Below are 26172 nucleotides of genomic sequence, written 5' to 3' on the forward strand. Positions count from 1 at the left end.
GATCCTACTTAAAAACCATTAGTTTGTAGTTGAAGAGGTTCATCAGTCACGTAGAATTAACAGTTAGTAGAAATTCTTCAATCAGTGACTGTATTTTTAAGGTACATGTAAATCACGTACCTCCAAATTTTCGGTGTCGACTGTACACCTTGATCACGGAATGACCTAGTCTCGCGACACCTAGAATTATAGTGATCATCAAACTTGTCGAGTGCCATACTTTTATACATTTAAGATACATACTTGTATGTACATTAAAAATGAAATTACTGTTAGAAGGAGTGCCTAGTTATGCATTGCTGTTCCTTGCAGGAGACAACTGTGCTGGACCTGCAGCCCACAGAGCTACTGTTCCTTCTGAAGGACCTGAACCTCAAACTTGAACATGGTCTTATTGCAACAGCCAAACGCAAGACCTTCCTCAAGGTTTATTGAATTATAAATCATAATTAGGCAATTGACTACTGCTATGATAGACTGTGCAATTACTTTGTATTAGATTCGTTGTACAAAATGTTGATATATGTTCATGAAATTGTCTGACCCGGCCTGGGTTTGAATTCACGACCTGCTGGTTACAAAGCAATTACTCTACCTAAGCTATTGCACTGGTGACACACTAGAAAATACCTTTGTCTGAAAATAGATTTAAGATAATGACAAAATTTTGCTGATTTCCTTCTAAACAACCTTATCTCATGTGCATTCTTCTATATCATGAAGACCAAGAGTGAGCGGAACAATGGTTTCTCCCACCTGGACCTGTATACAGCTCAGGAGGTGGCAGAGCAGGTGGTGCAGCTGCTGCCAGCTCTGTGTGACCACCTGGAGTCCGTCTGCACATACTTCCAGGTAAGGAGAACTCATGCATGTGAACACACAAATTTACAATCATTAAATTCAAAGCTATTAACACGCACCATGTTTTCAGTTTGGAATCGATCCATTCTGGCTATATGCTAATGTAGTGTCTCATGACTTGTAGACCCTGCTGGAGGAGAATGATGGAGTCGTTGATGGGCCGCGGGGAGACCAGGCACAAACACAGCTCATGTCTGAGGTATTTTCCCAGCTGCTCCAGGCCCTGGCCAGGATCTTTTCATGGTGGGTTCACTCATTGGGTTCAGTTTTAGAAACTTCTACTTTGCTTTGACTACTGTTCTACATACAGAAGCATGTAATAAAAGAGATGGCATTTTCATTCTTTTTGACAATTCCTTTGAACATGTTTTGCCACCATATTGTAGGAATGGCTTTATTGGCTGTGATGGCCAGAAGCTTCATCAGCAGGCTGTGAGCACCCTGGCTGGCAGGATCAAAGCGTCTTCCACCACACAGACCTCCACCCAGGACATGATCAGCTACGCTTTCCGATATGTGGAAAACTTCCTCAGCACAGCTCCCAACCTCAGCACCACTGTCTGTCTCATTAGGCTGCTGGTCTCCATCTGTGACAAGGGCAGCCAACCAGAGCAGTTCAACTCCAAAATAGGTCTCTTCATTTCTTTCTACCTGACACAGACAGAGACATGCATGTGCAGAAAAGATAAAGACTACTACCTAAGTACATATAGAATACAACACGGTGTATTCCGTATCGCCCGAGGTACCAGCCCGACCGCGCGTCGGATCGCCCGAAGGCCGGAGGGAGATCCGATCCGCGGGAGGGCTGGGACCGAGGGTGATGCGGAATACACCGTGTTGTATTTTATTTATGTCCTACCCACCCAAGACAACGCGCCTTTCAATGCGAAATGAGCGAAAATTTGGTGTCCCTAAACCCCAAAAATGCAACATCATCAATTCCAACGTCCGAATTTTGTATTCGAATTTCGAAAACGGTGCACGCGGTTAGGCCGAAACGCGTTCAAATCGTTCCACGGAACATTTGGAAGCCACAGGCCGTACGCGTAAAGAACCCCCGGGCCGTACCGCTAGTTATCACACGGGCCGGAACACCCGTATCGAACATAATCGCGGCCCAGGTAGGACATAAAATAGTATACGTATTTAAGATGTCTGACTCTTAGTGGCAAAACTGTAAACTTCTCAGACTGGAGAAGGAGATGTGGCCCAATTTACACAGGGCAAACATCATATCTGTCATAGGAGATTCGACGTGCAGTGCGTGTGGTAGGACAGATTTTTTTATGCATGTAAAAAAGCCCACCACCATGCACCTGGCGCAGCGCGGCGATTTTCTTTTAGTGCATGATCCGGGAGGTGCTAAGAGTGCGTCACAGCCCAGCAGCATGTAAACAGACAGCCCATTTCCGCATCGCAGTATAGGTCAGGGGTTCTACAAATTTTTCATTCCCAGTGCTTGCTTCCAGCCCACACCACACTCTTCTATGCTTATAATCTGTATTGAGTATCCTGACATGTCAAGTTCTCCATTCTTTCTTTGGATTATTGTTTTTGATTGTTTGCTAAGGCCACACCAATTTGATTCCTTGGTTAACGGATTCGCCGCTTCATTTTTTCTGATTTGCAAATAAAAATAAAAATTCAGAATCAAGTGCAAAATGCTCATATTTTGCCCTGAACAGTTGAAAACAGTCCTTTTCTTACTACTTGTTACAGTCATTCCATCTTCCAATGCAGTGGTATCATTAAAAGTTCAAAATTCATTGTTTAAATTTTGAACCAGTCTGGTGTGTTGACTTCATGGCTCCTATCGTACCATTTTGGGCCATAATAGGATGCCTAGGCCTGTTTTTATTTTTTTTTCGCCCGCCCGCTCCATTATTTTTCTAGCAAAATCCGTTAACCAAGAAATTAAATTGGTGTGGCCTAAGCATGGCGGAAATAAACAGCAGTAGCTGGAATAGCACTGAAACACGATGTTTGATCGGGCTTTGGAATTGTCATATAGTAATCAGAACAAGATGGAAACTTCGAAACAAGTCCAGAAAAAGATTGGGAATTTTAGGTACTGCTACTGACGACTAGGGTTCACCATGTGTGACGCAGCATGCCAGGGCTGTGGCGCTTGTGTCCTTGTCATCATGTGTTTGCTGACATGATAGAAATTGCTTGTGCCTTGTTTCCTTCTGTAGCTGAACATACCCAGACCATTTTGAAGAGAGAGTGGATTGGAAAAGATGGACAGAGGGAGAAGGGGGCCAAGTGTAATGAGGATGTGCAGTTTGTTCTGAAGTAAGTTAATTGCAACAAACCTACACATGTATAGTATATAGTTGATACCTATAATAATCTTTAACTTTAAGGTACAAATAAAAGATACATTGTAGTTAAAAAATGGTTTAGGCCACCATTCCACCATGTTGTAACTGCTGTAACAGTCATTTTTAGAATTGTTCATCATAATTTCCTTGCATGATTGATCTTCGATTACTTACCACCTACAATTTAGGACCTTTCTTGACTTCTCGGAAGACAAGCTGTCGTGTATTGAGCACCTGGCGTCTGTAGGGATACCAGAACTGGTGGAGGCAGACAGAAACGGCTGCTCCAAAACCTACCCAACACTAACAAGGTACTCACCCTGGTCACAACAGTTCAATTTCTGCTCTGCTCTGCTCTGCTTTTTTGATGATTTGAAACAAAAAAGATCACATAAAACCTTGCACAGAGCATACATGTATACACAGTACATGTATATAGGAACAAGTAAAATATGAGATTTTATACCTTCGGGCTTTTTATTGTATATTCTTATATGCTGTTTGTTATGAATAGTTGATGGTGTTAAATTTTATGTGTTAGATTTCCAGGTTGTGTTAACACACTGGTCAACATTTTCATCTGCAACTTATACATGTAACATGTACCCATGAAATTATGAAATTCTATTTAATCTGCCTCAAGGAACTCGTTAAGCAACTCAGAATGACAACCAGAACCGTTAAATCTGACGTTAAAAATAACCGGTAATCAGTGATCGAAATATTTGTGGATACGCACCATGTGCCCGCGTTTTTCTTCCTCAGGAATGTATGTCGTAAGACATACGTTCTTAGTGTTATTATACATACTTAGTGTTATGCTTTTTCAACAGGCAATCCCTTGGAGTATTCTATCGTGCAATGATGAGCGAGCTTGTAGTGTGTATTAAGGACATCCCAACAGGGAAGGCCTCAGATGCTGCAAAGGTACCATGGCAAGATAATATGCTTTTAACACATCCATCCTCTTATAGATTATTTTCAAGTTCGGTCTTATTATTAAATTCAAAACCAAGAAGGCAGTGGTTCTGGTCAGGATGCCTGTCAGCAGTGCCACTGTCGGTTCCTATGTGCAGTTTCCTTCAGAGTTGACAGAGCAGGAGTAGGCCAACCACAGCATTATCTGCCATACATGGTCATTCATGTGGAAATGCACCAGAAAAATTGTTATGATAGTTTGCTTTGTATTGTACATCAATGTTGATAATTTGCACAGAAATTGATTGTGCTGTGTGCAATATCAACATCGATTGACCACAAACTGATGTTTTTTTTTTTTTTAACGGTGTCGCTCAATGCAAGGCCATTTTTGGCCACTTCTAGGCAACTGTAACAGCAACTCTTCTCCCTGAGTCAGATACATCGTGATTGAGACCAGCCCAATTTCTCACAATTAGTGAGGACTAACTGACCCAATAGGAGAAGCAGGGGTTACGAGGCTGGTCGGGAAAATTCCCTACCCCTTTTTAGACCATAATGGTTTGTTCCACTTCCGCTCACGTGGGTTCTTTAATGTGCTTGAGGTGTGTCTCTCCTCAAACACGGGACCTCCATTTTAACGTCCCATCCGATAAGACGCCCCTAACCGAAGCTAGGTACTCATTTTCACCTGAGTGAAGTGATGTGGCAAGCAATGCAATGTTAGGATTCAGTCATGCATGTGACCTGCAAAATAAAGGGTAACTTAAATGGTAAATGCTGCCACAAACCCTTGTCAAGAGTTGGTTCTGTTACAGCCTGCTTGAAAATTCCGTAGCATTGAAGCAACCTATAATGGATGTGACAGTGCCATAAACAAAATGACGCAATAAAATGTAATCTGTCGACCTAAATAAATGAAATAAATGACCTATACCACAGGTCAGTTACTACTATCTTCAACATCAATTGAACTCTTGAATTAATCACAATATAAAAACTGGTACTAGTATTGTAAAAACAGTATTTTAAAATTGGAATACATCAGAAATCTCTGATGGCAACTCTCATAAGTCAGTAGTGAAATAATTGAATGTTTACATACTTAGTTTTTTGCTTGTTTCTTTTGTCACCAGGTTCAAGTTGAAAGACTGTTCCGTTGGAGCATTGCTGTGAGGATTTTTCATATCCTGGTCAACTTGGTAAAGGTAGGCATGCACACACTGCCCCCGTTTCGGCATTGGATCATGGGGTGAGCAAGGCAGTGATGATCTTTAAATGGCACCTTATTAACCGTAAGATTAGAGCAGTCTCATTAGTTACATAGACTTAGGAGTCAGGACGGTTATCATGATAGTACAGATCCACAATGTACACCATCAGCGTGCAAAATACCTGGTTGCCCATGGCCAGTTGCCCCGGGTAACCAAATTTTACTTGGGGCAACCTATTTTTGGCGACGCCTTAGGGGCGGAGGCATTTGTGCAAGTACTACGATCGCTTTGAAAGAATTAAAAAATTGCACGAATGCATTCCCCAGGGAATTGCTTTTGAGCTATCCTTCGGCCATGTGGTCTAGACCGAGAAGTAAACCTTAGCTAAGGCCTTTGTTCCTTTTTGCACAGAGAATATCTGTTTCTTTTTTCAATAACATAGCCAGTTCCAGTTTTTAATAAGACTCCATAGTCACATTGGCATCTATGAATTACATGTCTTTTCCTCTAGACGATGTGACTGGCTTTACATGATTTAACAATAATTATACATTTCTGGTAATATCCCCCTGACCTACCAGCCAATTTCTGACATTGCAAAACATCACTGTCTTTAAGAAAATGAAGGGTGGTCATTGTTGTCATATTGTATATTATGTACATGTATACATGGTATCGGCAGTTAAAATGTGTTCCAGAAATATAGCTTTTATACAAAATGTTCATTGTATTTATTTCTCACTGACAGTCAATGATAACTCCATGCTATTTTTTTCATACATGCAGGCATTTGATGGGAGAGTCTATCTGTCAGCAGCTCAGAAGGTATAGATCTACTTACAAGTGATGCACAGTGTACATGGTGCCTTGCTAGTTTCTTAGCAATGTTCAGTCCACACTAGAGCTGTAAATAAATATTAGATACAAGTAGAGGCACACTCAGGCACAGTAACTGTCGGGTTTAGGTACTGGTGTGGAGTGAAATATATTTATTATTATATTAATTATTCCCACTGGCAGAATAGTTTTGAATACTCGTAGATATTGTATTGTGATCATGGTCATTGGATTGTAAAGTTTTACGGTGAGCTTTGTTTTTGGGAATTATGACCCTGATTATACCAGACTTTGAAAAAAATGACAAATTCATTAAGTTGATTCATTAGCAGGGATAAACCTGTTAACTTTAGCCTGTTGTTAATAAAAATCAACCGGTTCTTTAACCACCTGATCATGACAAAGAGGTTAGGTAGCCTACTAGGGGTTCACCTGCGGTGGCGAAAAATCTGGTGTGAATTCATCCAGTTATCAGGCGTCATACATTTGTACTACTGGGTTCACAGAATCAGCAGCCGGGCCTCATGCAACGTACCTCCATGCTCCAGCTCAAAACTGTTTAATTTTTGTGTCCTTGTTTGTTTGTTTCCACTATATATATCTTCAACTTGATGGAATCACCTGGTCGACAGATAAGGCTCCCTGCAGGTATCCCTTTTTGGATGCAGAGAAAGCTGGTGGTGGTGATGGGGTTGTCCGTAACGAAACCAGGAAATTTCAATGAAGTTGGAGGTGCAAGGTTTCTCCAAGACAACAGAGCAGTGCTGCAGTAAGATAAAGAACCTGAAGACGGCATAGACTAGAGGAAGTAACAGCAGGAATGGACTACAATAATGTTCAAATAGCCGGGTATTATTTCAGACAGGACTTTACTGAACCAGTGTGGAAAGGCTGGGTATATGAATGCAAGAGGCTTTAGCCTGGTTACCCCTGCTAATGAATTCAGCCAGTCTGGTATGAACGAGGTCTGTATGTCATAGGGAATTTCCTCATTGCAGTTTTATGATTCAGATTGTGGCTGTAACAGTTACTAATGATGCGTGTTGGCAGTAAAATCTTTCTGATTTTCTCAGTATGGCCGTATGTTTGTGGAGGTGTTCTTGCGACAGGGTATGCCAGTTCTTGATAACGTTTTCAAGACACACAAGGTACACCAATCAGAATATTTCCTTACACTACATGTAATTATATGAAGTGGATACATCTTTATATTTCTTTCATTCTTCTGCTTAAACTGACCTCTTGGTAGCTAAACTAGCTACGGGATAATCTGAGAAAGTTAAATAATACCCGGAACTGTCGTGTGTGTTTTTTCAATGATAAGACTGAGGCTTATGTATCTACTTTGTATTGTTTCAAGCATGCTCTGGTCGATAACCAGCAACTGAAAACAAATATAATGATTGAACAGGCAACATACAAATGTAGACAATCATCATTCTTATCCAGCTGCATGTGACCTGGGCATAGAAGTTTCGCATGTGGAAAGGTAGGATTCATCTTTTCCAATACTCACCTCCTTTACTGTAGGACGATGTCCATAGTCTGCTGAAGAACCTACAGCTCAGTACTCGGGCCATGCACCATATGTGTGGCTTCTCCAAGGTCAGCAAGGATGTGTCCCTGACCAACTATGTGCCACTGGTAAAAAAAACCCTTGAGATGTTTGTGTACCGGGTCAAGGCCATGCTGACCATGAACAAGTGCCTGGATGCATTTTGGCTGGGCAATTTGAAGAATAGGGACTTACAGGTATGACTTACATGTACTTGTAACATTATGTGTCACTATCTCATTTTCATAGCGCATCCACATGTGAATCCACATGTTGGCTGTAATATTTGTGAAAGCTAGTTATAGTTTAAAATCTTAATCAGCATGATGTCATCTAGCCATCCTACTGTAGTTACAGTATAGATATGTGCTGTATACTTATACATGTATATATGTGCTCACATTGATTTCATTTTCACACTTCCCCTAATGCACCATCTGGGAGGTCTTGTAGGATAACAACAGAATAACTATATTTCACTCCATAAGGCCACACCAATTTAATTCGTTGGTTCTCGAATTTGCCTTTCAAATTTCTGATTTGCAAAAAAAAAAGATTCTGGTTCTGCATCAACTGAAAAATTCTCATATTTTGCCCACAACAGTTGAGGAAGGTCCTTTTCTTCCTAGTTCCTACAGTTTTTCCATCTGTCAAAAAATGCATTGGTCGATTAAAAGTTCAAAATTCGTTGTTTGAATATTAGCCCAGCCTTTTGTATTGACTTCATGGCTCCTATCATAACATTTGGGGCAATAGCCTAGACCTATTTTTATTTTTTTTGCCCCGTTGCTTCCTATTTTTTATGAGAAAATCCGAGAACCAACAAATTAAATTGATGTGGCCTAAGAAGTACATGTATATTGTTTTTCCTCTCCTTCTGCCATAAAATTGATTACATTTTTGGTTTTGGGACAAAACATTTTGAGGTAGAGTGGGCAAACACCCTCTGACATTTTTTTTTGTGTGTGTGTGTGACACCATATTCTTTTGTATGGTGAGCAAGAGCCAATAATAGGCAAGAAGCTTCTCCTATACGTGTATGCATGTCTAGATTGGACAGTTTGTAGGTAGTGTTTTTTCTTGCTGACTGGCTGTTGAGATATTAGTAATTGACTGGCATAATTTTGAAGAAGCCCATATTTTGTATGGAAATGTTTTTGGACTGTACCATGATAACACAGCACATGAGGCCTCTGAGACAGTCAATTATTGAAATGGGGGGGGGGGGCACTCTGACACTCTGGCACTATAGTTACTGTTGTAGAATTACATGTAGAGTCAATTGAGAGGGTCCAGAAAAGGGGATGCAAGATAGTCCTTGGGCCACACCAATTTAATTTGTTGGTTCTCGGATTCGCCTCCTAATTTTTTTCTGATTTGCAAAAAAAAAAAAAATATTCTGGTTCTGAATCAACTGAAATATGCTCACATTTTGCTCCCAAAAGTTGAGGAAAGTCCTTGTCTTCCTAGTTAGTTCCAGTTCTGGATGAGCAGTTGTCTAGTACTGTTTTTCCATCTATCAATACATTGGTTTCATAAAAAGTTTAAAATTCCTTACATTTGTACTTGAATTAGCCAGTCTGGTATGTTGGCATCATGACTCCTATCATTATAAGCTTTTGGGGCTATCAGAGGATGTCTAGGTCTTTTTTTTTTCGCCCTGTCACTTCATATTTTTTCTGAAAAATCCGAGAACCAACAAATTACATTGATGTGGCCTTAGTTGGTCTTACACTAGCTATAACTCTCGGCTGGGGGTTTATGACCCCCATCCCTAGGGGTGCGGCCTCCACGAGTGTAATCTTATGTATTAGACCAGGGATTTAGCTATTTTTACAATTATAATACTTTGATACCAGTTGTAAAGTGCTCACACACTGTTTACATACACTGTACTGTTCCCAATCTGCAAAATATAAAACTTCATGGAGAATTGTCACCTATGGACACTTAAATTCAATTCTGGACTGGCGGTAAGATAACAATGAAAAATGTTTTTTATGTTTGCCGCCATGCAGGTGGCAAACGTTATTGTAGCGAGAGCAAAGCTTGGGTCGATGCATGGCCTTGCAGACATGCTGAGTCACCACATGTCGCTAGATGTCGTTGTTGCTTGAATTAAGTCATAGCGAAGTTTCAATGTTTCTCTATTATGTTTGAACTTTTACATTTGCCTGCTGCATTGTTCTTACTCAGGAATGTCAATACGTTTTATAGTTACTCTTTTTAAAGACGGGCTTTCATGCTTCAATCATTGCTTCATTTATCCTGCTCGGACTGCTATGTATAGTTTGTTGCATAGGCAGACAGGGATTGTGCAATCCAATAGCTCGAACGGCAGCGAGGCTGAATGGCAATGGCGGTGTCTGCACATAGCGAGTTCGATCCCCGATGTGGAACTTTCTTTTTCTTTTTAAGTCACTGTTTTGCTTTTTAACATTCAAAAACTATTATTTTGTTATTAGGCCATGTTGATTTGATTATATGGATGACATCCGCGCGCACATGAATTTTCGGCCGTTTCCAAAAAAAAAAAAAAAGTTTTCAACCATACTGTAAATCGTACAAAACAGTCGCAAAATGAGCAAAAATATACCATAAGTTACAAAAAAAATTAATAAAAACTATACCAATGTCGAAGAATGCCAAAATCAAACGAAAAAAGACGAAATTGTTAAGAAATGAACTAGATTATTCGCCAAACCATATTCTGTGCCATTTGCTCAACCCTCATGACCACGTAGATTTCATAATGAAAAGAACTTTTTTTTTTGCAAAACTTTTTTTTTATTCGCACGCGCGCATCAGTCAACATGGCCTTACTTGTTATTTTAACATTCAAAAACTAGTTGTTATTACTCATTGTTCTTTCCCTTATATGGGCAAGTGTTGCCATATGCATTCTTGGGGATTAACATAATAAAGTCATTCTCGCTATGGGTAATATATTACATGTAGCATGGTCATTGACGAGCTGTCAATATAAAAAACGATTGAAATCAATTGCTCCTTATATCACATACGAAATATTTGTATTTCAGATTTGATAGTTCAGAATTGTTCATTTTTAAGTGAGGAAAATAGATTCTTGTTATCTTTTCCTAAACTATCTACACGTAGTACATTGTACATGCCAATAGTGACAATCCCCATGACCTTGTGTATGTAGTATAACATAGCTAGATTTCAATCAAGGGTATTATCATCACTTTATTTAAAGAAAAAAAAACACATTGCATACGATTTTGTTGTGCAAAAACACAACAGCGGCAAATGACAGCTTTTCATAAGCACTTGTTTTGGGGGGGTGTTGCTGGAAGAGTTGATTCTTAAATAGAGAATCTTTTTAGGTGGGGTGAAATTGGGAAGGCTCCATTTCAGACTGGGATAAGTTAGCAATACTGTTGCATAGTCCGAGTCTTTTGTCTTTCTGTTGATCTGGTCCTTCCACCGCTTTAATTTGGGGATCTTCCCCAGGGTCTAGGAAACTGCTTGTAACTGAAACTGCTGGGAAACCATCATTGCCTGTAAACCTTCTTCTTCACATGTACTACAAGCAGGAAAGACATTTTGGTGAATTGCTGTCTGTTCCAGGGTGAAGAGATCAGTTCCCAGGCCTACGCTGACCCGACTGGCAGGCAGTCAGATGACGACACTGACAACGATGCCACAGAACTGCCAGATGATGATGATGATGATGATAGTGACACTACGGTGAGCCTACCTGTATCTGTTTACAGTACTAGTGACCTTAGAGTCAAACTTACACCTTTCAAAACTCAGGTTGTGAAATTGTATCCTGTTCAAATGGACAGCAATGATGCTCACAAGCTTTGGACTATTTTTCTCCATCACTGTCAATAGTGGAGCTGAACATAAAATGAAACATGAACATGAGAAGCATACCATACTAATATGCTAGATATATTCTCACCAAAGTCAAGTTCTCACATGTTTGAAACTTGCACGGTTGGAAACCATGCTTGCCTAACCTTTGTGATGTACAGCTATACTGTGGTGGTTATAGGAAATGATCAAGTCTTATAACACCATGTTCTTCTCAGGATGGGACATTAACCCCTAATTAAAACACATTTACTGTAGTACATGTACATGGAGGAAAAATGTCACCCCAATGTCATTTTTGTTAATTTGCCAAACAATCTGCCCGCTGCCCGTGTCCCTCCCCCTTCCGGTCAGTCCCCTCTCACTTCCGCCCACCACGGCCCGGACACATGTGCTCCCGCCGTCACCCCTGACACTTGGACAGAGCTAGGCGAGGACGCACACGTGGCCTCGCTCCCCCCTCTATTCTCAACCCACCACCGCCCCCTACTCCTGCCACGGTTTTAAATAGAGACGTTTATCAGTTCCGTTTTCTGCGTTACGAAATTTCTACATATCATTGTCTGTATATTTATGTCTAGATGCTGTATTGGTTGGCATGTTTTGGACGGGAAAGTCCGTGAATAAATTTCCCCGCTCTTGGCCAAACTCGCCTCCGTCTTCACTTGTTTTCAGAGCTAATTTACCTAGATATGACTCAGTGCTTATATAATAGTACAGACATGCAAAAGTCCTAAGAGTTTTTGTCTAACATGAGGCAAGTGTAGTGTCCCCACATCATTATCATCTTCATGAGTTTAAAACAGTGGCAAAAAGTTGATAGTTTGATGTAAAACAGATGAGAACTTGACTTTATGTAGCAAATCATACAGTTTTAGGTTTACACATGTAGTTCTCCTTTCATGAAGGGCCAGTTCCATGTTTATGATCAGCCATCTGTTCAGTACTCCATAAAAAAATAACTGTTGAATTTTGTCTAGGACAGATATATGTAAAGGCTTCTGTTTAATTTTTTTTTTTTTTTTACTAGAACCTGGAGGAAGAGAGCGTGTGCAGCAATGACCAGGATGACAGTGTGGGTGGAGAATCTTATAGTGAGAGCTACTAACAAGCTCCTCTCCATGAGGCCAATTAGTACTGGTAGTGCAGACCACACTAGGAGCGTGAGATGTTCCTACATAACTACTTTCTGCAGTTGGACCTTATAGTGTTATCGTTTTTTTATTCATTTCAAAAGAAAACACATACACTGAACCATTCTATAAACAATAGTAATTCAAATCATTATGCTGATAATGAAAAAGTACATATGTATCAAGAACATAAAGTACCCCATTTGCCCCAATGCTTCTGCAGATTTCCCCTTGTAGGTGTATGAGACAAAAAGTGATGTTGCTGATGGAAAATAGTTGCTTGTTTCATATCGTAGGCTAGCTATAGTTATGGTCAGTACCAAAAAAACACTCAGACGCCTCTGACAGGTAGCTTATGCTGGGATGATTTCAAATGCTTGAAGCACAAAATGATGACAAAAATGTGCAAAGAAATGGCAGTAAATGTTAATATTACTTATTAGGCATGTTTCCTCATCTACAATATTATTCATTTTGCCATCCTGAAATTGCATTGGATGCCTTTAAGACCACGTTCATACCAGACTTTAAAAACCAGTTGAAATCGCTAAATAATTAACGGGAAACCGGGCTAAAACCTCTAGCATTCATACCAGACTTTACATTGCCAGTTTTGTAAAGATCTTATGAATAACTGCTCAATCGGTCATCATTGCAGTTTGTATAAAAACTGCTCTTCCGATTGTTGTCCTTGGCCTTCTTGTAAGCTGTCTTCAGGTTCTTTACCTTACCAGGACACTGATCCGTTGTCTTCGAAAAACCCTTCAGACCAGGCGAACCCCTCAAAAACCCTTACCAAACCTCCTCCCGTGGTGGTTTTGGAAAATCTGATAACACCTACTTGAGAAAATGAGTTTCTTATAAGGCCACACCAATTTAATTGTTTGTTCTTGGATTCACCTCTTCATTTAAAAAAGATTCTGGTTCTGAATCAAGTAAACAATGCTCACATTTTGACCCCAACAGTTTAGGAAAGTCCTTTTCTTCCAAGTTGTCACAAGTTGTTACAGTTTTTTTCCATCTATCAATGCAGTGGTTTGATCAAAAGTTCAAAACTTGTTTAAATATTAACCCAGCCTTTTTGTTGACTTCATAGCTCCTAAGCCTAAGAAAAAAAAATTGTGTTCCCTGTTGCAGTCCTAAAAAAACAGGGTTGGTAGGAAACACAACCTTTTTTTTGCTAGGCCCTATCGTAGCATTTGGGGCCTAGACCTGTTTTTTTTCACCCTGTTGCTTAATTTTTAAAAAAATCTGTGAACCAACAAATTAAATTGGTGCGGCCTAACATTGATTTGTACTTACTTACTTACTTACTTACTACTGTAGTTTCTTATAAAAGGCCTATTCAAAATGGCTTCTGAGGAATGTATTATTTGTAGACAGGATCACTGGACATAAAATACATTGCAAGCCTTTTGTTTTAACATCTTGTAAAGAAATATTGTTAATTGAAATCATTGAAACAAACATTTTTGTCTCTCTTTGTAGATTACAGGCTTGGATCAAAGCTTTGTCACAGTAATGTTTTTTTTTTATTGTTCTTTGTTTTCATCTTAGTCACTTAACTGGTACTTGTCAATAAATTGCTTGTAACTCAGCAATGAAACACTCATTCTTGAGTTTTTTTATTTTTGAATTACTTTGGTTTTAGATAAAACAAAAAACTCTGAGATTCCACACCTCTGGGAAGTAAATGGCACATGATAATCAAATGATTGCTGTAAATTTCAGATTATGCAGTAATGCTACAAAAAATGGGTGATGTCACAACCATTATACACAACTAGAGGTCGGAGATCTCATGTCTTCGTAAGAGGTACATTGTTCTAGAGAAATGAACATGTGTATTCTCTTTTTAATAATCAATTTGGTCTAAAGTACAAAAGAATCGTTTTTATGCTACAGAACACCCTCACCACAGATTTTACAGACGCGCCGTCACTCATGTTAGCCCCCCCGACACGACGAGTGTCACGACAGTGTCGCAAAATATAGTAAGAGAAGATGTGATAAAGGAAAGAATCAGAACGGGGCGACTACTGCTGTTTTGTTCATTTATCTTGGACAGCTAACAGCTGTTCTGCTTGTATCGCCCAATACACATCACCCATGAATATGGTGGAAACAGCTGTCCCTCCCTGATATATTGCCATAAGGTCGTTGACCTACATAAAAGACAGATCCAACACAACCACACAGCTGTCCCAACCCAGATCAATGGCCATAAGGTCGTTGACCTACATACAAGACAACACCAGAACAACAAAAAAAAACAATATAACTTCTTTTCCACATTCCTATAAAGCAAACGATTTCAAACTTACACCACTATATTTATATTACTATACCTATACACCATACAAAAATCTAGACTTATGCCACATCGGAACTTGAACTACAAACAAACACAAAAGGTCTATTCCCTACGACTCTCATCTTTGAACTTAATCATGGTGTCCACCACAGTAACATGCCGACCAAATTTCATTAACTTCCATCCACATATACACACGTTATCCTGCTCACAAGAAAATTAAGAAAATGCCCTCTGCAGTGACAACGAAACCCCCCACAAAGCCCATTAAAAAAACTTAACCTTGGTCCCGACAATAGTACTAGTAACCTGCCTACCAAAAATTATAAGCAACATTTTACAAATACTTGACTTTGCTCACAAACACAAAAGGTGCACTAACGTGATGCACGGACCCCCCACGAAGCCGAAACTTGTACTTGACTTGTACTGAAACTTGTACGGCCTCAACAACGGTAATCTGTCTGCCAAAAATCATGGACGTCGAATCATGCCAGAGTTATATCGCAAAATCCACAGTCGCCCACAATGCGGCAAGACAATTTCATAGTCTTTCTGACGAAGACAATAACCTCCCTTGAAAGTAGTGTGGTATAGTCCACAGTGCCCACAGGCCTGTATACAGACCAGTATCTCAGTTTTGATTCGTATCATCCTTTGGAACAGAAACTTGGTGTTATAAGAACTTTGTTTAACAGGGCAGACACTATCATCACTTCGGGAGAAGCGAAAACTAAATATTCTGGAATACTAAGGAGATGCCAACTAAGGAATACTGTAAGTCTACAAATTTCCGCGGTATATTTAGATTCGCGGCATTCGCGGGGACCTTCGTACCGCGAATCTATTTCCCCGCGAATATGTTTTGCGTAAGTGCGCCCCCCTCCCCATATGCATTCACGACGGTAAGTGAAACACAAACACACGCGATTCACAAATCACTGCAAATCAACTTTATTCTTAGCAAATGTTGAGTACCAAATTTTTTTTAAGTTATACTGATGTCAAAAAATTATAATATTATGAGACACCGAATCGCGATACTGCGGCACTGGCCGTGTCAACCGTGTACCGCCGAAAAAAATCTATGCGTGCAGAGCGCCGGCCATGCGCGCCCGGGCGCTTGAAAATTGCGGGAACATCGGGCATATCTACAAGTATTTTTATGAAAAATATAACGGCTGGTACCTGGGAAATGTTAGTTGGTTCTCTTTTGCGCCCTGCTTTGCGGGCGTTTTTGTCTTCTTCTTGTTTTGCTGGATAGAAACGCTCACCGTGGGCCTACAAAACCGAAGGCGACCTTTGCATACTTCCGGGTTCAAAATCTCGCCGAAGACGGCATAAATTTGCTTAGTAATATATATATTCTTTCGATTATATATTTCTTCACTAGAGTATCGATGTGTAGTCGTGGAAAATAGCATTTTAGCGCTTATTTCCGAACAAAGAAAATTGTTTACACGTGCGTCAGATCGATCGTCAGCTTTACCGCCGGCAGTCTCGCGCGGTGCACGAAACAAATTTTTGCGCCGCGTTTTAGGAGATAAATGCCGGAACTTTTATTATTTTAAATATACACTTTACAAATTTTTCTTTGAAAAATACCCAAGGAGAAATCGCGAATCTAAAAATACCGCGGATTGTCCATTTTCCCGAAACCGCGAACTTTAGGCCCCGCGAATCTAAAGAGACTTACAGTAGTTTGGGGAATGGATCTCTTCAATATTCTGGAATAGTTTCGGGGAATATATCTTCAATATATAGTTTATTGGAGAGATCCATTCCCCAAAATTATTCCAAAATATTGAAGAGATCCATTCATTTGATACATAAATAGAAATTGTCAAAATTACCCAATTGTTTACAATGTGTGGCAATCCTCATTTATTGCCATAAAACTTGGAAAACAAGGAGGGACACTTTCCAACTGTTTGTACCAAAATATCTTAGGATATCTGCTCAGGATGGTACAAAACTCATCTTTTTCTCAAACCTTTTCTTCCTTTGTATTTAAGTGTGGGCCAATCTAAAATCAAATTTTTGTGGCCCTATCAAACTTCCTTAGGCTCAAGAAGTTATGTTGTACACATTTGCAGAGATATCGTGTAACATATGATTAGAATCACAATAGATACATCACGAAGTATGCACATCCCTGCTTTTTATGTAAACTAAAATTAACTGCAACACAATAAATACAAAGGCTGGATGTGTACCGTTGCTTTTATTAACATATCAACTGACATACTGATGGGAAGTGCCAGAGACGTGCTTCATGGTCAGGACATGACATCTAAGATCTTTGAGCCTTCCTCTGGGCAGCGATGACATTCTGCATCTCCTCACGCTTTCTCTTGGCACGCTGCAGAGTTCCGACCTGACAAGACAACAGAAATGTAGTGAGCCTCTCACTGGAGATTCACTTTGTCAGAAATTAATCTAGATCAATTTCTGGTAACATGTCCATTTGCCTCTTCACAGTGGAGGCAATGAATGATTAATTTCGTTTGCAAGAATGACAAGTTCACGGTATGTAAATGACAGTGAAAAACATTAACATGTTCTGTGAAAAAATCAGCAATTACAATTCACCATTAACATCAATGTAATAACTATACTTCCCTTGCTGGAGTCATTAAGTCATGGGTAAGCAATGATGCACTTCTACAGCATTAATTTTGCTGAAGGTACTAAATAACCCATCCTGAGGACTAGTGTTCTAGAAGTACATGTTGCAGTACAGACTTTGAATTTTTGCCACAAAGTGTCTTGTTGCAAGATGATAATTTATGCAAATTTTTATGACGTCATGATAACACCATCAGTAGTTATGAGACCACGCCCATTTTTAGAAAAATAGCATTTTCAAGCTAGCATTTTCAAGTTAGTGCTTCAGTAAAAACTCTATTTTTCAGAAATGTGCACAACAATCATAGTAAAAAGTTTACATTTGGATTTTTTCATATTCCTGATTTTTTTTTTTTTGAGAACCTTCAGTGTACCCCATGCCACTAGTCCCTACAGATTCAAATTTCACCACATTGTTTCGGCAAAACGTAAATATTTAGCTGTCTAATGTGTTGTCTTCACATATGACCCTTTTTGCCATATTCCATGAGTACTTTTATAGTGGAATCATTTTGAAAATCATATTATCTATACTAGGGGTAACGTATCTTCCTTGTAGGGGCCATAAAAACACCGAAATCGCCAATTTTTTGTCGCCATTCCAAGGGCGCCCATCCCTCCCATCGAAAAACGGGTCATTGACCCATCAGCACGCTGTATATTTAGCGTTTTTAGCGATTTGCAAAAATAGGGGGGTACGTCCAGTAAATAGAACAGCCCAAACAGCGTGCACACAAGCTGGGACGTGACTCCCAAGCTGGATTAAAAATGGTGGAGGCTCGTCTCCGACACGTTCAATGCTTTTCACTTTCGAGTGAGATCAGGTCTGGAAGAAGGGATTTTAGGGCTATTCATCTTGTTAAAAAAACAAGGCGAAGTCTTCAGGATTATTTTGAGACCTTTTTGAGAATTCTACCCAGGTTTTCTGGAGTTGCCGACTCATTTTTGGTGCTGGATGCTCTTGGCATGGAAAATAGCCTGTGCATGGCTCTATGATCGACAAGAATTTGCCAAGTCGCCAGATAGATAGCCACAAAGAAAAAAATGAATGGACGTGGTATGGGATATTTAGTGAATCGGTGAATGTTAGGTAAATAACGATTGCCAGAACTTGGACAGAGAAGTAGCAAATAATGTACAGTAAGTTCTTTGGTCAGATCGATCCGAGTTCGTAGACACAAATTTACATTCATTAGAAATAAAAATTAACTTGTATTTTCCCTTCCATATTTGTCAAGTTGTAGCCATGTCAAGTTGTAAGCTATGGCCGATGTCGCTAGTCACCATCCAAACAAGATAGCCTGATTGGCCCAGCTGCCTCTTGTCCTCCCATGGGACCACCTGGGGTCCCCCATGAGGCGGAGTAGGCCCTTCTTACTAATGCCTGTACCCCACTCGGGTTAAAATCGTCAACTTTACAGTTCAATTTAGGCCCCAAAATGTGACACTGATGAAAAAATTATTACAGATCATAAAAATAGACCTACAAGTCAACATGTCAGTGTGCAGATGTCTGGGCCAAAATAAATCGTCAACATATGCCTCAGGATCCACAATAAAGACTCACCCTTTTCTTCAGGAACTTCAGTGCCCGCTTGTCCTTGCTGACCTTCAGCAACTCCATGGTACGTCTTTCATAAGGAGCAAAGCCGGTCACTTCTCGCACCAGGTCACGAACAAACTTCACGTGCTTTGTCAGTTTCTGCAGTAAAAAGGGGTTTAAACATTGTTTGAAATTCTTCAAGACCAGTCTGCCTAAACAATGTACAATGCCTGGGAAAAAATGTTGTTTCCTGACAAAACTGCCAACTGTAGCCATTTGTTTGTATGTGTTTTTGTTTGTGTGTGTGTGTGTGGCCGTGTGTGTGTGTGTGTGTGTGTGACCCCTGCAAGGGGCACAAATTTTTTTTTAGCTTCACTTTTTTGTACACAAGGATTTTGCCGGTGTTCTGCCCACCGCACTGGTGCACCCAAAGAAAAAAATTTGGTGCACAACTCCTAATTTGGGTGATTTGGGTAATTTAACACTTTTTCCTAGGCCTTACAATTGTGGGAATTCCCTAACAACAATCAGAGCCCTCTAATAGACAAAACACAGCAGGGCAGACACACACATGTTGGCAAAAATACAACACTTACAGTAAAACTTTATTCAGTTACCTTCAACCCCACAAATTTCCAGTACCTCAAAAGTCATTCTTACCCCTTTCCTGCGAGATGGCCGAGGTTTCTGCACATTTTTGGTGATCTTGTGGCCCTTGTTGAGGCCAACGCACATGTCGTATCTGATCCCCATGGCTGCAAAACAAACGGATGATGACATTTTAACATAACCTTGTTGGCCACAATAATTTACTAAGTATGTGGTCTACTAACTTAGAAATTAGTATTTTATGCTGGACCCTAAAAAAGTCACAGGCCAACAAAACAACACCAGCCACATATTTAGGGACTACCAACCCATGAAATTTGGGCCCCGTTCATTATTGGATATCTGTTGCGAATCAATTCGATTTAAAAAAATAAATCGATCCATTTGGGAACATGAACGCTCCAAACCGGTTCCGTTGCGATTTATTTTGAACCACCTCGCGAGGTGGTCTGAAACAATACATATCGATTCGCGTTCGTAGAATTGTAATCATGAACGCGCGGATGCGAATCGTTTCGGTTCCGAACGCTGTACACCCGGGTACGTGGGGCAGGGGCTTGTACTGCGGAAAATTCTACTTGAATTGTACAATCTTGACATCGAGTTCTAATAACTGGTCGACTGAGGAAACGGGAGTTCCGATATTGACTTGGGGAAATCAGGAGATCCAGAGGAAATTGGATGGTGTGCATTAGAACCTACCCTGGGCGTGAGGGCGAGTGGTAGCCCAACAGGGGCGTTGGGGTGGCGGACCATGGGGGTTTGCACCAGATGCGTCCGGGGCACAGCCTATGGGGAGGACATGAGTCGGGAACGAGCGACTACTCGCCCAGACAAGCGTATAAACTCTCCGCCTCAGTACAAGCCAGGTTCCCAGGAAATGTTCAAAGAAATTGTGATATACATATGAAATGCAAGTCAATTCGAGGTGTGAAACCGTTTCCAGTGTAGGTGCAAGTTTTGAATCACGGACGCAAAAATATATTTCGATTCGATTCGGATCGTGGCCAAACCGGAACACATTTCAATCATGAACGAGGCCTAACAATCTTAGGCAAAAACAGAAGCCAAATCATGGTCTGACATGCTTTTTTAATTTAAACCATGGTCTGACATATGTTGTTCGTGATCTTATTTGTGAATCTACTTATCATGACACATTTGGCTCTAAAGTTAGGCAGTAACCAAGCTATAACAGACACAAGAAGACAATGAAAACACACATTGCCATGGAGACTGTGGTTGTTGCTAGGGTTATTGTTTGCATGGCACTGTCATGATTTTGTTAAAAGTAACATTTGAGATCGCAAGTCTCTGGGAAACCTGCCCTGTACTTTCTGTGAGCCCCGGGGCTCGTTCACTATACACTCATGGGAGGGGAGGGTAGGATTAGGAGTGATCTACTGAACTGCATTGTATCTGTCTAGACTTATAACAAGTAACAAGGTATAAATACTCTCCTGTTGTTATTATGAAATACCATGTCATCACGCATCAGCAGTATACGAATAAACATTGATAGTCATCAGCTTCATTGCATCTGAACACTGGTAACTGTATATTATTATAAATTTGAATATCCCATGCGCACTGCCGCGCAGGGGGCTTTCTGAACAGGGGAATAGGGGCGCAGGGCCCTCATGTAACAAACCAGCGCCCTCATATCTTCAGATTGATCAATTTTCAGATTGATCAATTTTCAGATTGATGCCAGCACCCTCATATCAACTTTTAGATTCCATCCAAAGTCTTTTTCAAAATTATCTTTTTCCAGTAAATACAAAAACACCACCACATAACAATGTATTCTAGCATTACAAACTATGTTACTCTCATAAAAATTCCAAAATCTTACCACAAACATGAAAATTTAGCTCTAGTGGTATAAGTTTGAATGTTCATGGAGAACTTGGTCAAAGACATGTAGCTGCAGCCCTCCAGACTGCGACCGTTTTGGTCGCATATGCGACCAAAAATTACGAAATGCGACTAAACTTTTTACTCTTGTCGCACACTGCGCGACCGGCAGAGAATCCGCTGTGCGCCTACTCTCATCTGCCGACTAAACGTACCGGTACGTTTTTTTTTTTCTGGCCCGAACATCCACCCGGTACATTCTTATTTTGCACGGTACGTTTATTAATTTTTTGAAAATCAGTAATTTTTTCCGACCAGATTTGCGCGACCAGATTTTTTGTTTGCACGCCAAAATGTTTGCCTGCGCGCCTAACTTTTGAGGCTAGGAGCGCATGCGCTCCTATGCTAAAAATTTAGTCTGGAGGGTCAGGGCTCGTGACTGCGACTGATTTGGTCGCATATGCGCCCAAAATTTTGACGGTGCGACTTCATTTGAAATCACGGTCGCACGGTGCGCCAATAAAAATTTTAGCCTATTCATTCCATTGTCGGCACAATCTTGTGAATTGACGATGAATTGTCGATCTCGCCATGACGCCGCAAAGAAAACGTTGTCATTGGTAGAAAATCTGACACCCCACTGGCGTTTCACAGCAAAATTTTCATGTGAACAACTCCGAATGTCTTTGTTTACATCGTGAAAGCTCACCGATACTCCCGCCGGCCGCCCGCACCCGAACGCATGGTCGCGGCATGACGCTAGTTTTCGGCAGCTCGGCGGAAAAATAATCCATCCCCAGAAGAAATGTTACGCATGAAAATAACAACTACAACTTGCTTTCCTCGTTATATGAGTTTTTGAGGCCGTAAAATGTTTAAAACCGTTGAAATTTGCTCGAAAAAACGGCTCGAAAATCTACGGCGAGACTGACAAAATGGCCGACGGTGTTTCACAATAACAGTGGTCAAAGGTCAAGATAGCATCCAAATGTACAAGATACATGTACTAAGTACATATTACAAGGTGCTAAAATGAAACTTTAAACGCATGAAAAAATGTTTTTTTCGGCTACAACTGAATTAAAAATTCACTTATATTTTTATAAGGCCACACCAATTTAATTTGTTGGTTCTCGGATTTTTCATGAAAAATGTGAAGCGACAGGGGCGAAAAAAAAAACATGCCCAAATGGTAAAGCTAAGGCTGGAAAAAGGGATTGAGAACAAAGCTATGTCTATACATGCTAAAACATTGCTGTTTTATAGCCTATGTATCAAGGATCAATTATTGATGTTAATGATCTGCCGAATAAACATACCCCCCGGAATAAACGTACCCCCCGGACAAATTTTCAAAATCCAATAAAAATACCCCCCGGAATAAATTTACCCCCCGGAAAATTACCAAAATTGATGGGTAACCTGTGTCTCTTATGCTAAAATGTGCTCTTACTGGTATACTAGAAACTGTTATGCACAAATCTTTAACTGTTATTTGCAATTAGGAATTTAAATAGACAACAAAGAGAGCATTTCTAGTACAAATGTAGACATGTCATGTTGTTGGGAAATACATACAGTCAAACCTGTAATAACGACCACCCCTGTATAGAGACCACTCGTCCATTAGTAGCATTACGACCACTTTTTGTTTGTCCCTTGAATTTTTCCCATCGACTCAAGCGTTAAGAAATCTTGCATTGCGTCTACCTGTCTAACGCGTCCAGCGTCCACATGTTTTCGGTCCCGAGACGGCCAAAATACCAATCCCACCGTCTGAGTCCAGCCGTGAGTACGTTGCCAAATGTTGGCCAAGAAAATCCAACGGGTACCGGGTAATAAAGAATATGGGCATGATGTGGCAGCATTTTTTTTTTGCTAGCGTTCGTATCATAAAAGTAAACAAATTTCGAAGTGCCGATTACTCAAAAATGGCCCCTAAAAATCCCAGCGAACCATCCCAGCATGTCCTAACTTGGCGTCGATTACGACAACTTTTCTTTTGGGAAAAATCCACTAAAATTAGAAAATAATGCTTCTCTAGCGACCAGATAGGGCTCCAGATATTTTCTGGGCGATATTAGCCGGGATTTTGTCGTAAAAATGAGCCAAAACTGGTGGTAGAAGAAAGCCGAGAAATATCCAACATGGCGTCGCTGCTTGCATGAACGAGAGGTCATTTGGGGTTAACGGAAGGTCTCATTTTTTACGGGGAAGGCTGTGTAATATTTTACCCGATTTCTTGATTTTATTGCGGTAAATCGACATCGACAAATACAATATGGTAGCTAAAAATCTTAAATATTAAATGACTTGCTTAGTTTGTTAGAATTTGTTCTAATTTAGAGCTTTGAGGAGTTCGTCTTTTGATGAGCACCACCCATGACAATGGAACATTCAGACAAATTTATGCACGCCGCGATCGCGAAAACCGGCCGGAAAATGACAAGTTTCTCGCTACAATACGCGTTTATAAACGTCTTCACGTCGAAGATTTGCCGATTTTTTTCACGCGTAGTCGAAAAAAATTACTGATGTTAATAAACGTACCGTGCAAAATAAGAACGTACCGGGTGGACGTTCGGGACCAAAAAAATCGGCAGATGAGATGAGAGTAACAAGAATTAATTCTTTTTTTTTTTCATTTTGCGATTTTTTGAAGCGGCGATTCCGAGAACCAACAAATTAAATTGGTGTGGCCTAAGGTTAATTTTCAAACATTACTGAGAAATTTTCCGAATTTATTGGTTTCTTGTGTTAGTGCGGTTGGATGCTGTGATTGTGAAGTCCCTAATACATTGGGAGAATCAGATGAGATATTAGAGATTATCATGCTTAGTACCGCGACCCGAGTGTCTCTCAAAAATTGTTTTTGAGTGGAGTTTATAGACATGATCACATTTTTATTTGTTCAGCTGTGTCAATATGTGATTTGTTTGGGAAATAGGATTTGGTTTAGGTTTTAATATATCAATGTCAGGTACACCTTTGGGAATAATTGCTCCAAGTTCCAGGTAGTAAATACATGTACATTTTGTATCATGTATTTTTCACTTGTTGAACTTGTGGAAGCACCGTTGGCCCCCGGTTAGGAGTCATCCGGGGAACCTATGCCCAATTTTTTCAAAATTAAGGATGCTGATAGAATTTTTTTTAAGGAAATATGATCTAGCTTAGTTTTTAATATATTAACACCTTTGCAATACAATATTTTTTGTTGGTGCGCCTAGATTTTAGCCTGTGCTCCTAACTTTTTATGGTTAGGAGCACAGTGCTCCTAGGTCAAAAAGTTAATTTTGAGCCCTAAAGGGTTGAGCTGGGCCTCCTTCATTTGCATACTATAGAACAGGCTCTGAAGTGAAACATGAGATACAGTGCAGTTCAGTAGATCATTCCTACTCTCCAGAGTGTATAGTGAACAGCCCTGGGGACAGTAGGTCATCCCTGCAGGGAGGTTTTCCCAAGGGTTTCCAGGAATATCACTAAGTAGGACTAAGTAATTTTTTTTAGGTAAAAAAAAATTGAAAAATTTTGGTGCAAAATTATATTTGGTCTGCAACTGTTTTTCAGGGTGCCGCTAGTAACTGCCCTGCCCCTACCCCTCTCCACATGTTACTAACGCTAGAGTAACTGTTGGAACTTCCCGAAATTAAAAACATTTTATACGGCACATGAAAGAAAATTTACCAACTGTCTGAGAGCAATAAATTATCTTTATTTTGCATACTTGTTTCCCTTGATTATACTGCATGATATGTTAAGTAAAATTTGCTGCTTATAAAAATAATGTATGGTTAATTTTTACTTCTTTGCCTGCAAAGTAAAATTTGCTGCTTGTAAAAATAATGTATGGTTAATTTTTACTTCTTCAATCTTTGCCTGCAATGGGCCCCCCTCCCATGGCCGTGGACACTATACGACATCCAGTAGGTTTCTAGCAGGGACCAATCATAGGGCTGCTGACAGGTCACCGACTAGCAGCTATTAGCACCTTGTTTAATGTAAATACCATGAACTCAACCCAAGCGCGTAATTGTTGCTTGTATACTTCAGTACTAACAATAACATGGGGTGATCTGTATTTTAACCCCATGGTACTAAGTGCTTCACCAATCACTTCGTAAAATCTACTTTGATGAACAAATCGAAATCGGACATTCAAATGGGGCTGCACTAACGCTAATGGAGCGATCACTACGGGAAGGAACAGATCCTAGCGAAGCCGAGATTTGTGAAGCAAACTCAACCCATCGAAGAACAGGGCCGCCAAACAAATGGAGGGAAATGACAGACAACAACCCAACAAAGTCAACAATACCAGTCATTACCAGACCAACAAATGCAAAGCATCGAAAAAAAATGGAACAGACTCACAAGCGGATTGTTCTGCTTGGAGAACACCACAGCAAGTTTAAGCACTCGCATTGGGAGAACTGTGGAACCTCAACTATGTTTGCGTCAGCGAAAAGGCTGCTGAAGCAACCACTACGTGCAAAACTGCGATGAAGAAGTGTCCTGGGTTCATCCCAA

General features: G+C 40.2%; 2 protein-coding genes across 2 annotated transcripts in view; one reads left to right on the top strand and one right to left on the bottom strand.

Annotated features, from left to right (window-relative positions):
- Positions 1-13639, top strand: part of LOC109470009 (Fanconi anemia group D2 protein-like) — a 68553-nt gene extending 54914 nt beyond the window's left edge. Inside the window, 13 exon segments of the mRNA XM_019768790.1 lie at positions 313-426; positions 724-852; positions 986-1104; positions 1248-1492; positions 3060-3159; positions 3377-3499; positions 4022-4115; positions 5243-5314; positions 6107-6145; positions 7231-7305; positions 7688-7909; positions 11307-11426; positions 12589-13639. Coding sequence (XP_019624349.1) covers positions 313-426; positions 724-852; positions 986-1104; positions 1248-1492; positions 3060-3159; positions 3377-3499; positions 4022-4115; positions 5243-5314; positions 6107-6145; positions 7231-7305; positions 7688-7909; positions 11307-11426; positions 12589-12666 — 1530 coding nt within the window. The 3' untranslated portion in view covers positions 12667-13639.
- A 3571-nt stretch (positions 13640-17210) lies between these two features.
- The window catches only part of LOC109470007 (60S ribosomal protein L36-like), a 14087-nt gene continuing 5125 nt past the window's right edge, over positions 17211-26172 (bottom strand). Inside the window, exons 2-4 of the mRNA XM_019768785.1 lie at positions 19837-19931; positions 19201-19335; positions 17211-17382 (exon numbers count right to left, since the gene is read on the bottom strand). Of these exons, the coding sequence (XP_019624344.1) occupies positions 17299-17382; positions 19201-19335; positions 19837-19929 (312 nt within the window). The 5' untranslated portion in view covers positions 19930-19931 and the 3' untranslated portion in view covers positions 17211-17298. The remainder of the gene's footprint in view (positions 17383-19200; positions 19336-19836; positions 19932-26172) is intronic.

Source organism: Branchiostoma belcheri, unplaced genomic scaffold, assembly GCF_001625305.1.
Source record: "Branchiostoma belcheri isolate BF01 breed outbred unplaced genomic scaffold, Haploidv18h27 scaffold215, whole genome shotgun sequence".
Lineage (NCBI taxonomy): Eukaryota > Metazoa > Chordata > Leptocardii > Amphioxiformes > Branchiostomatidae > Branchiostoma > Branchiostoma belcheri.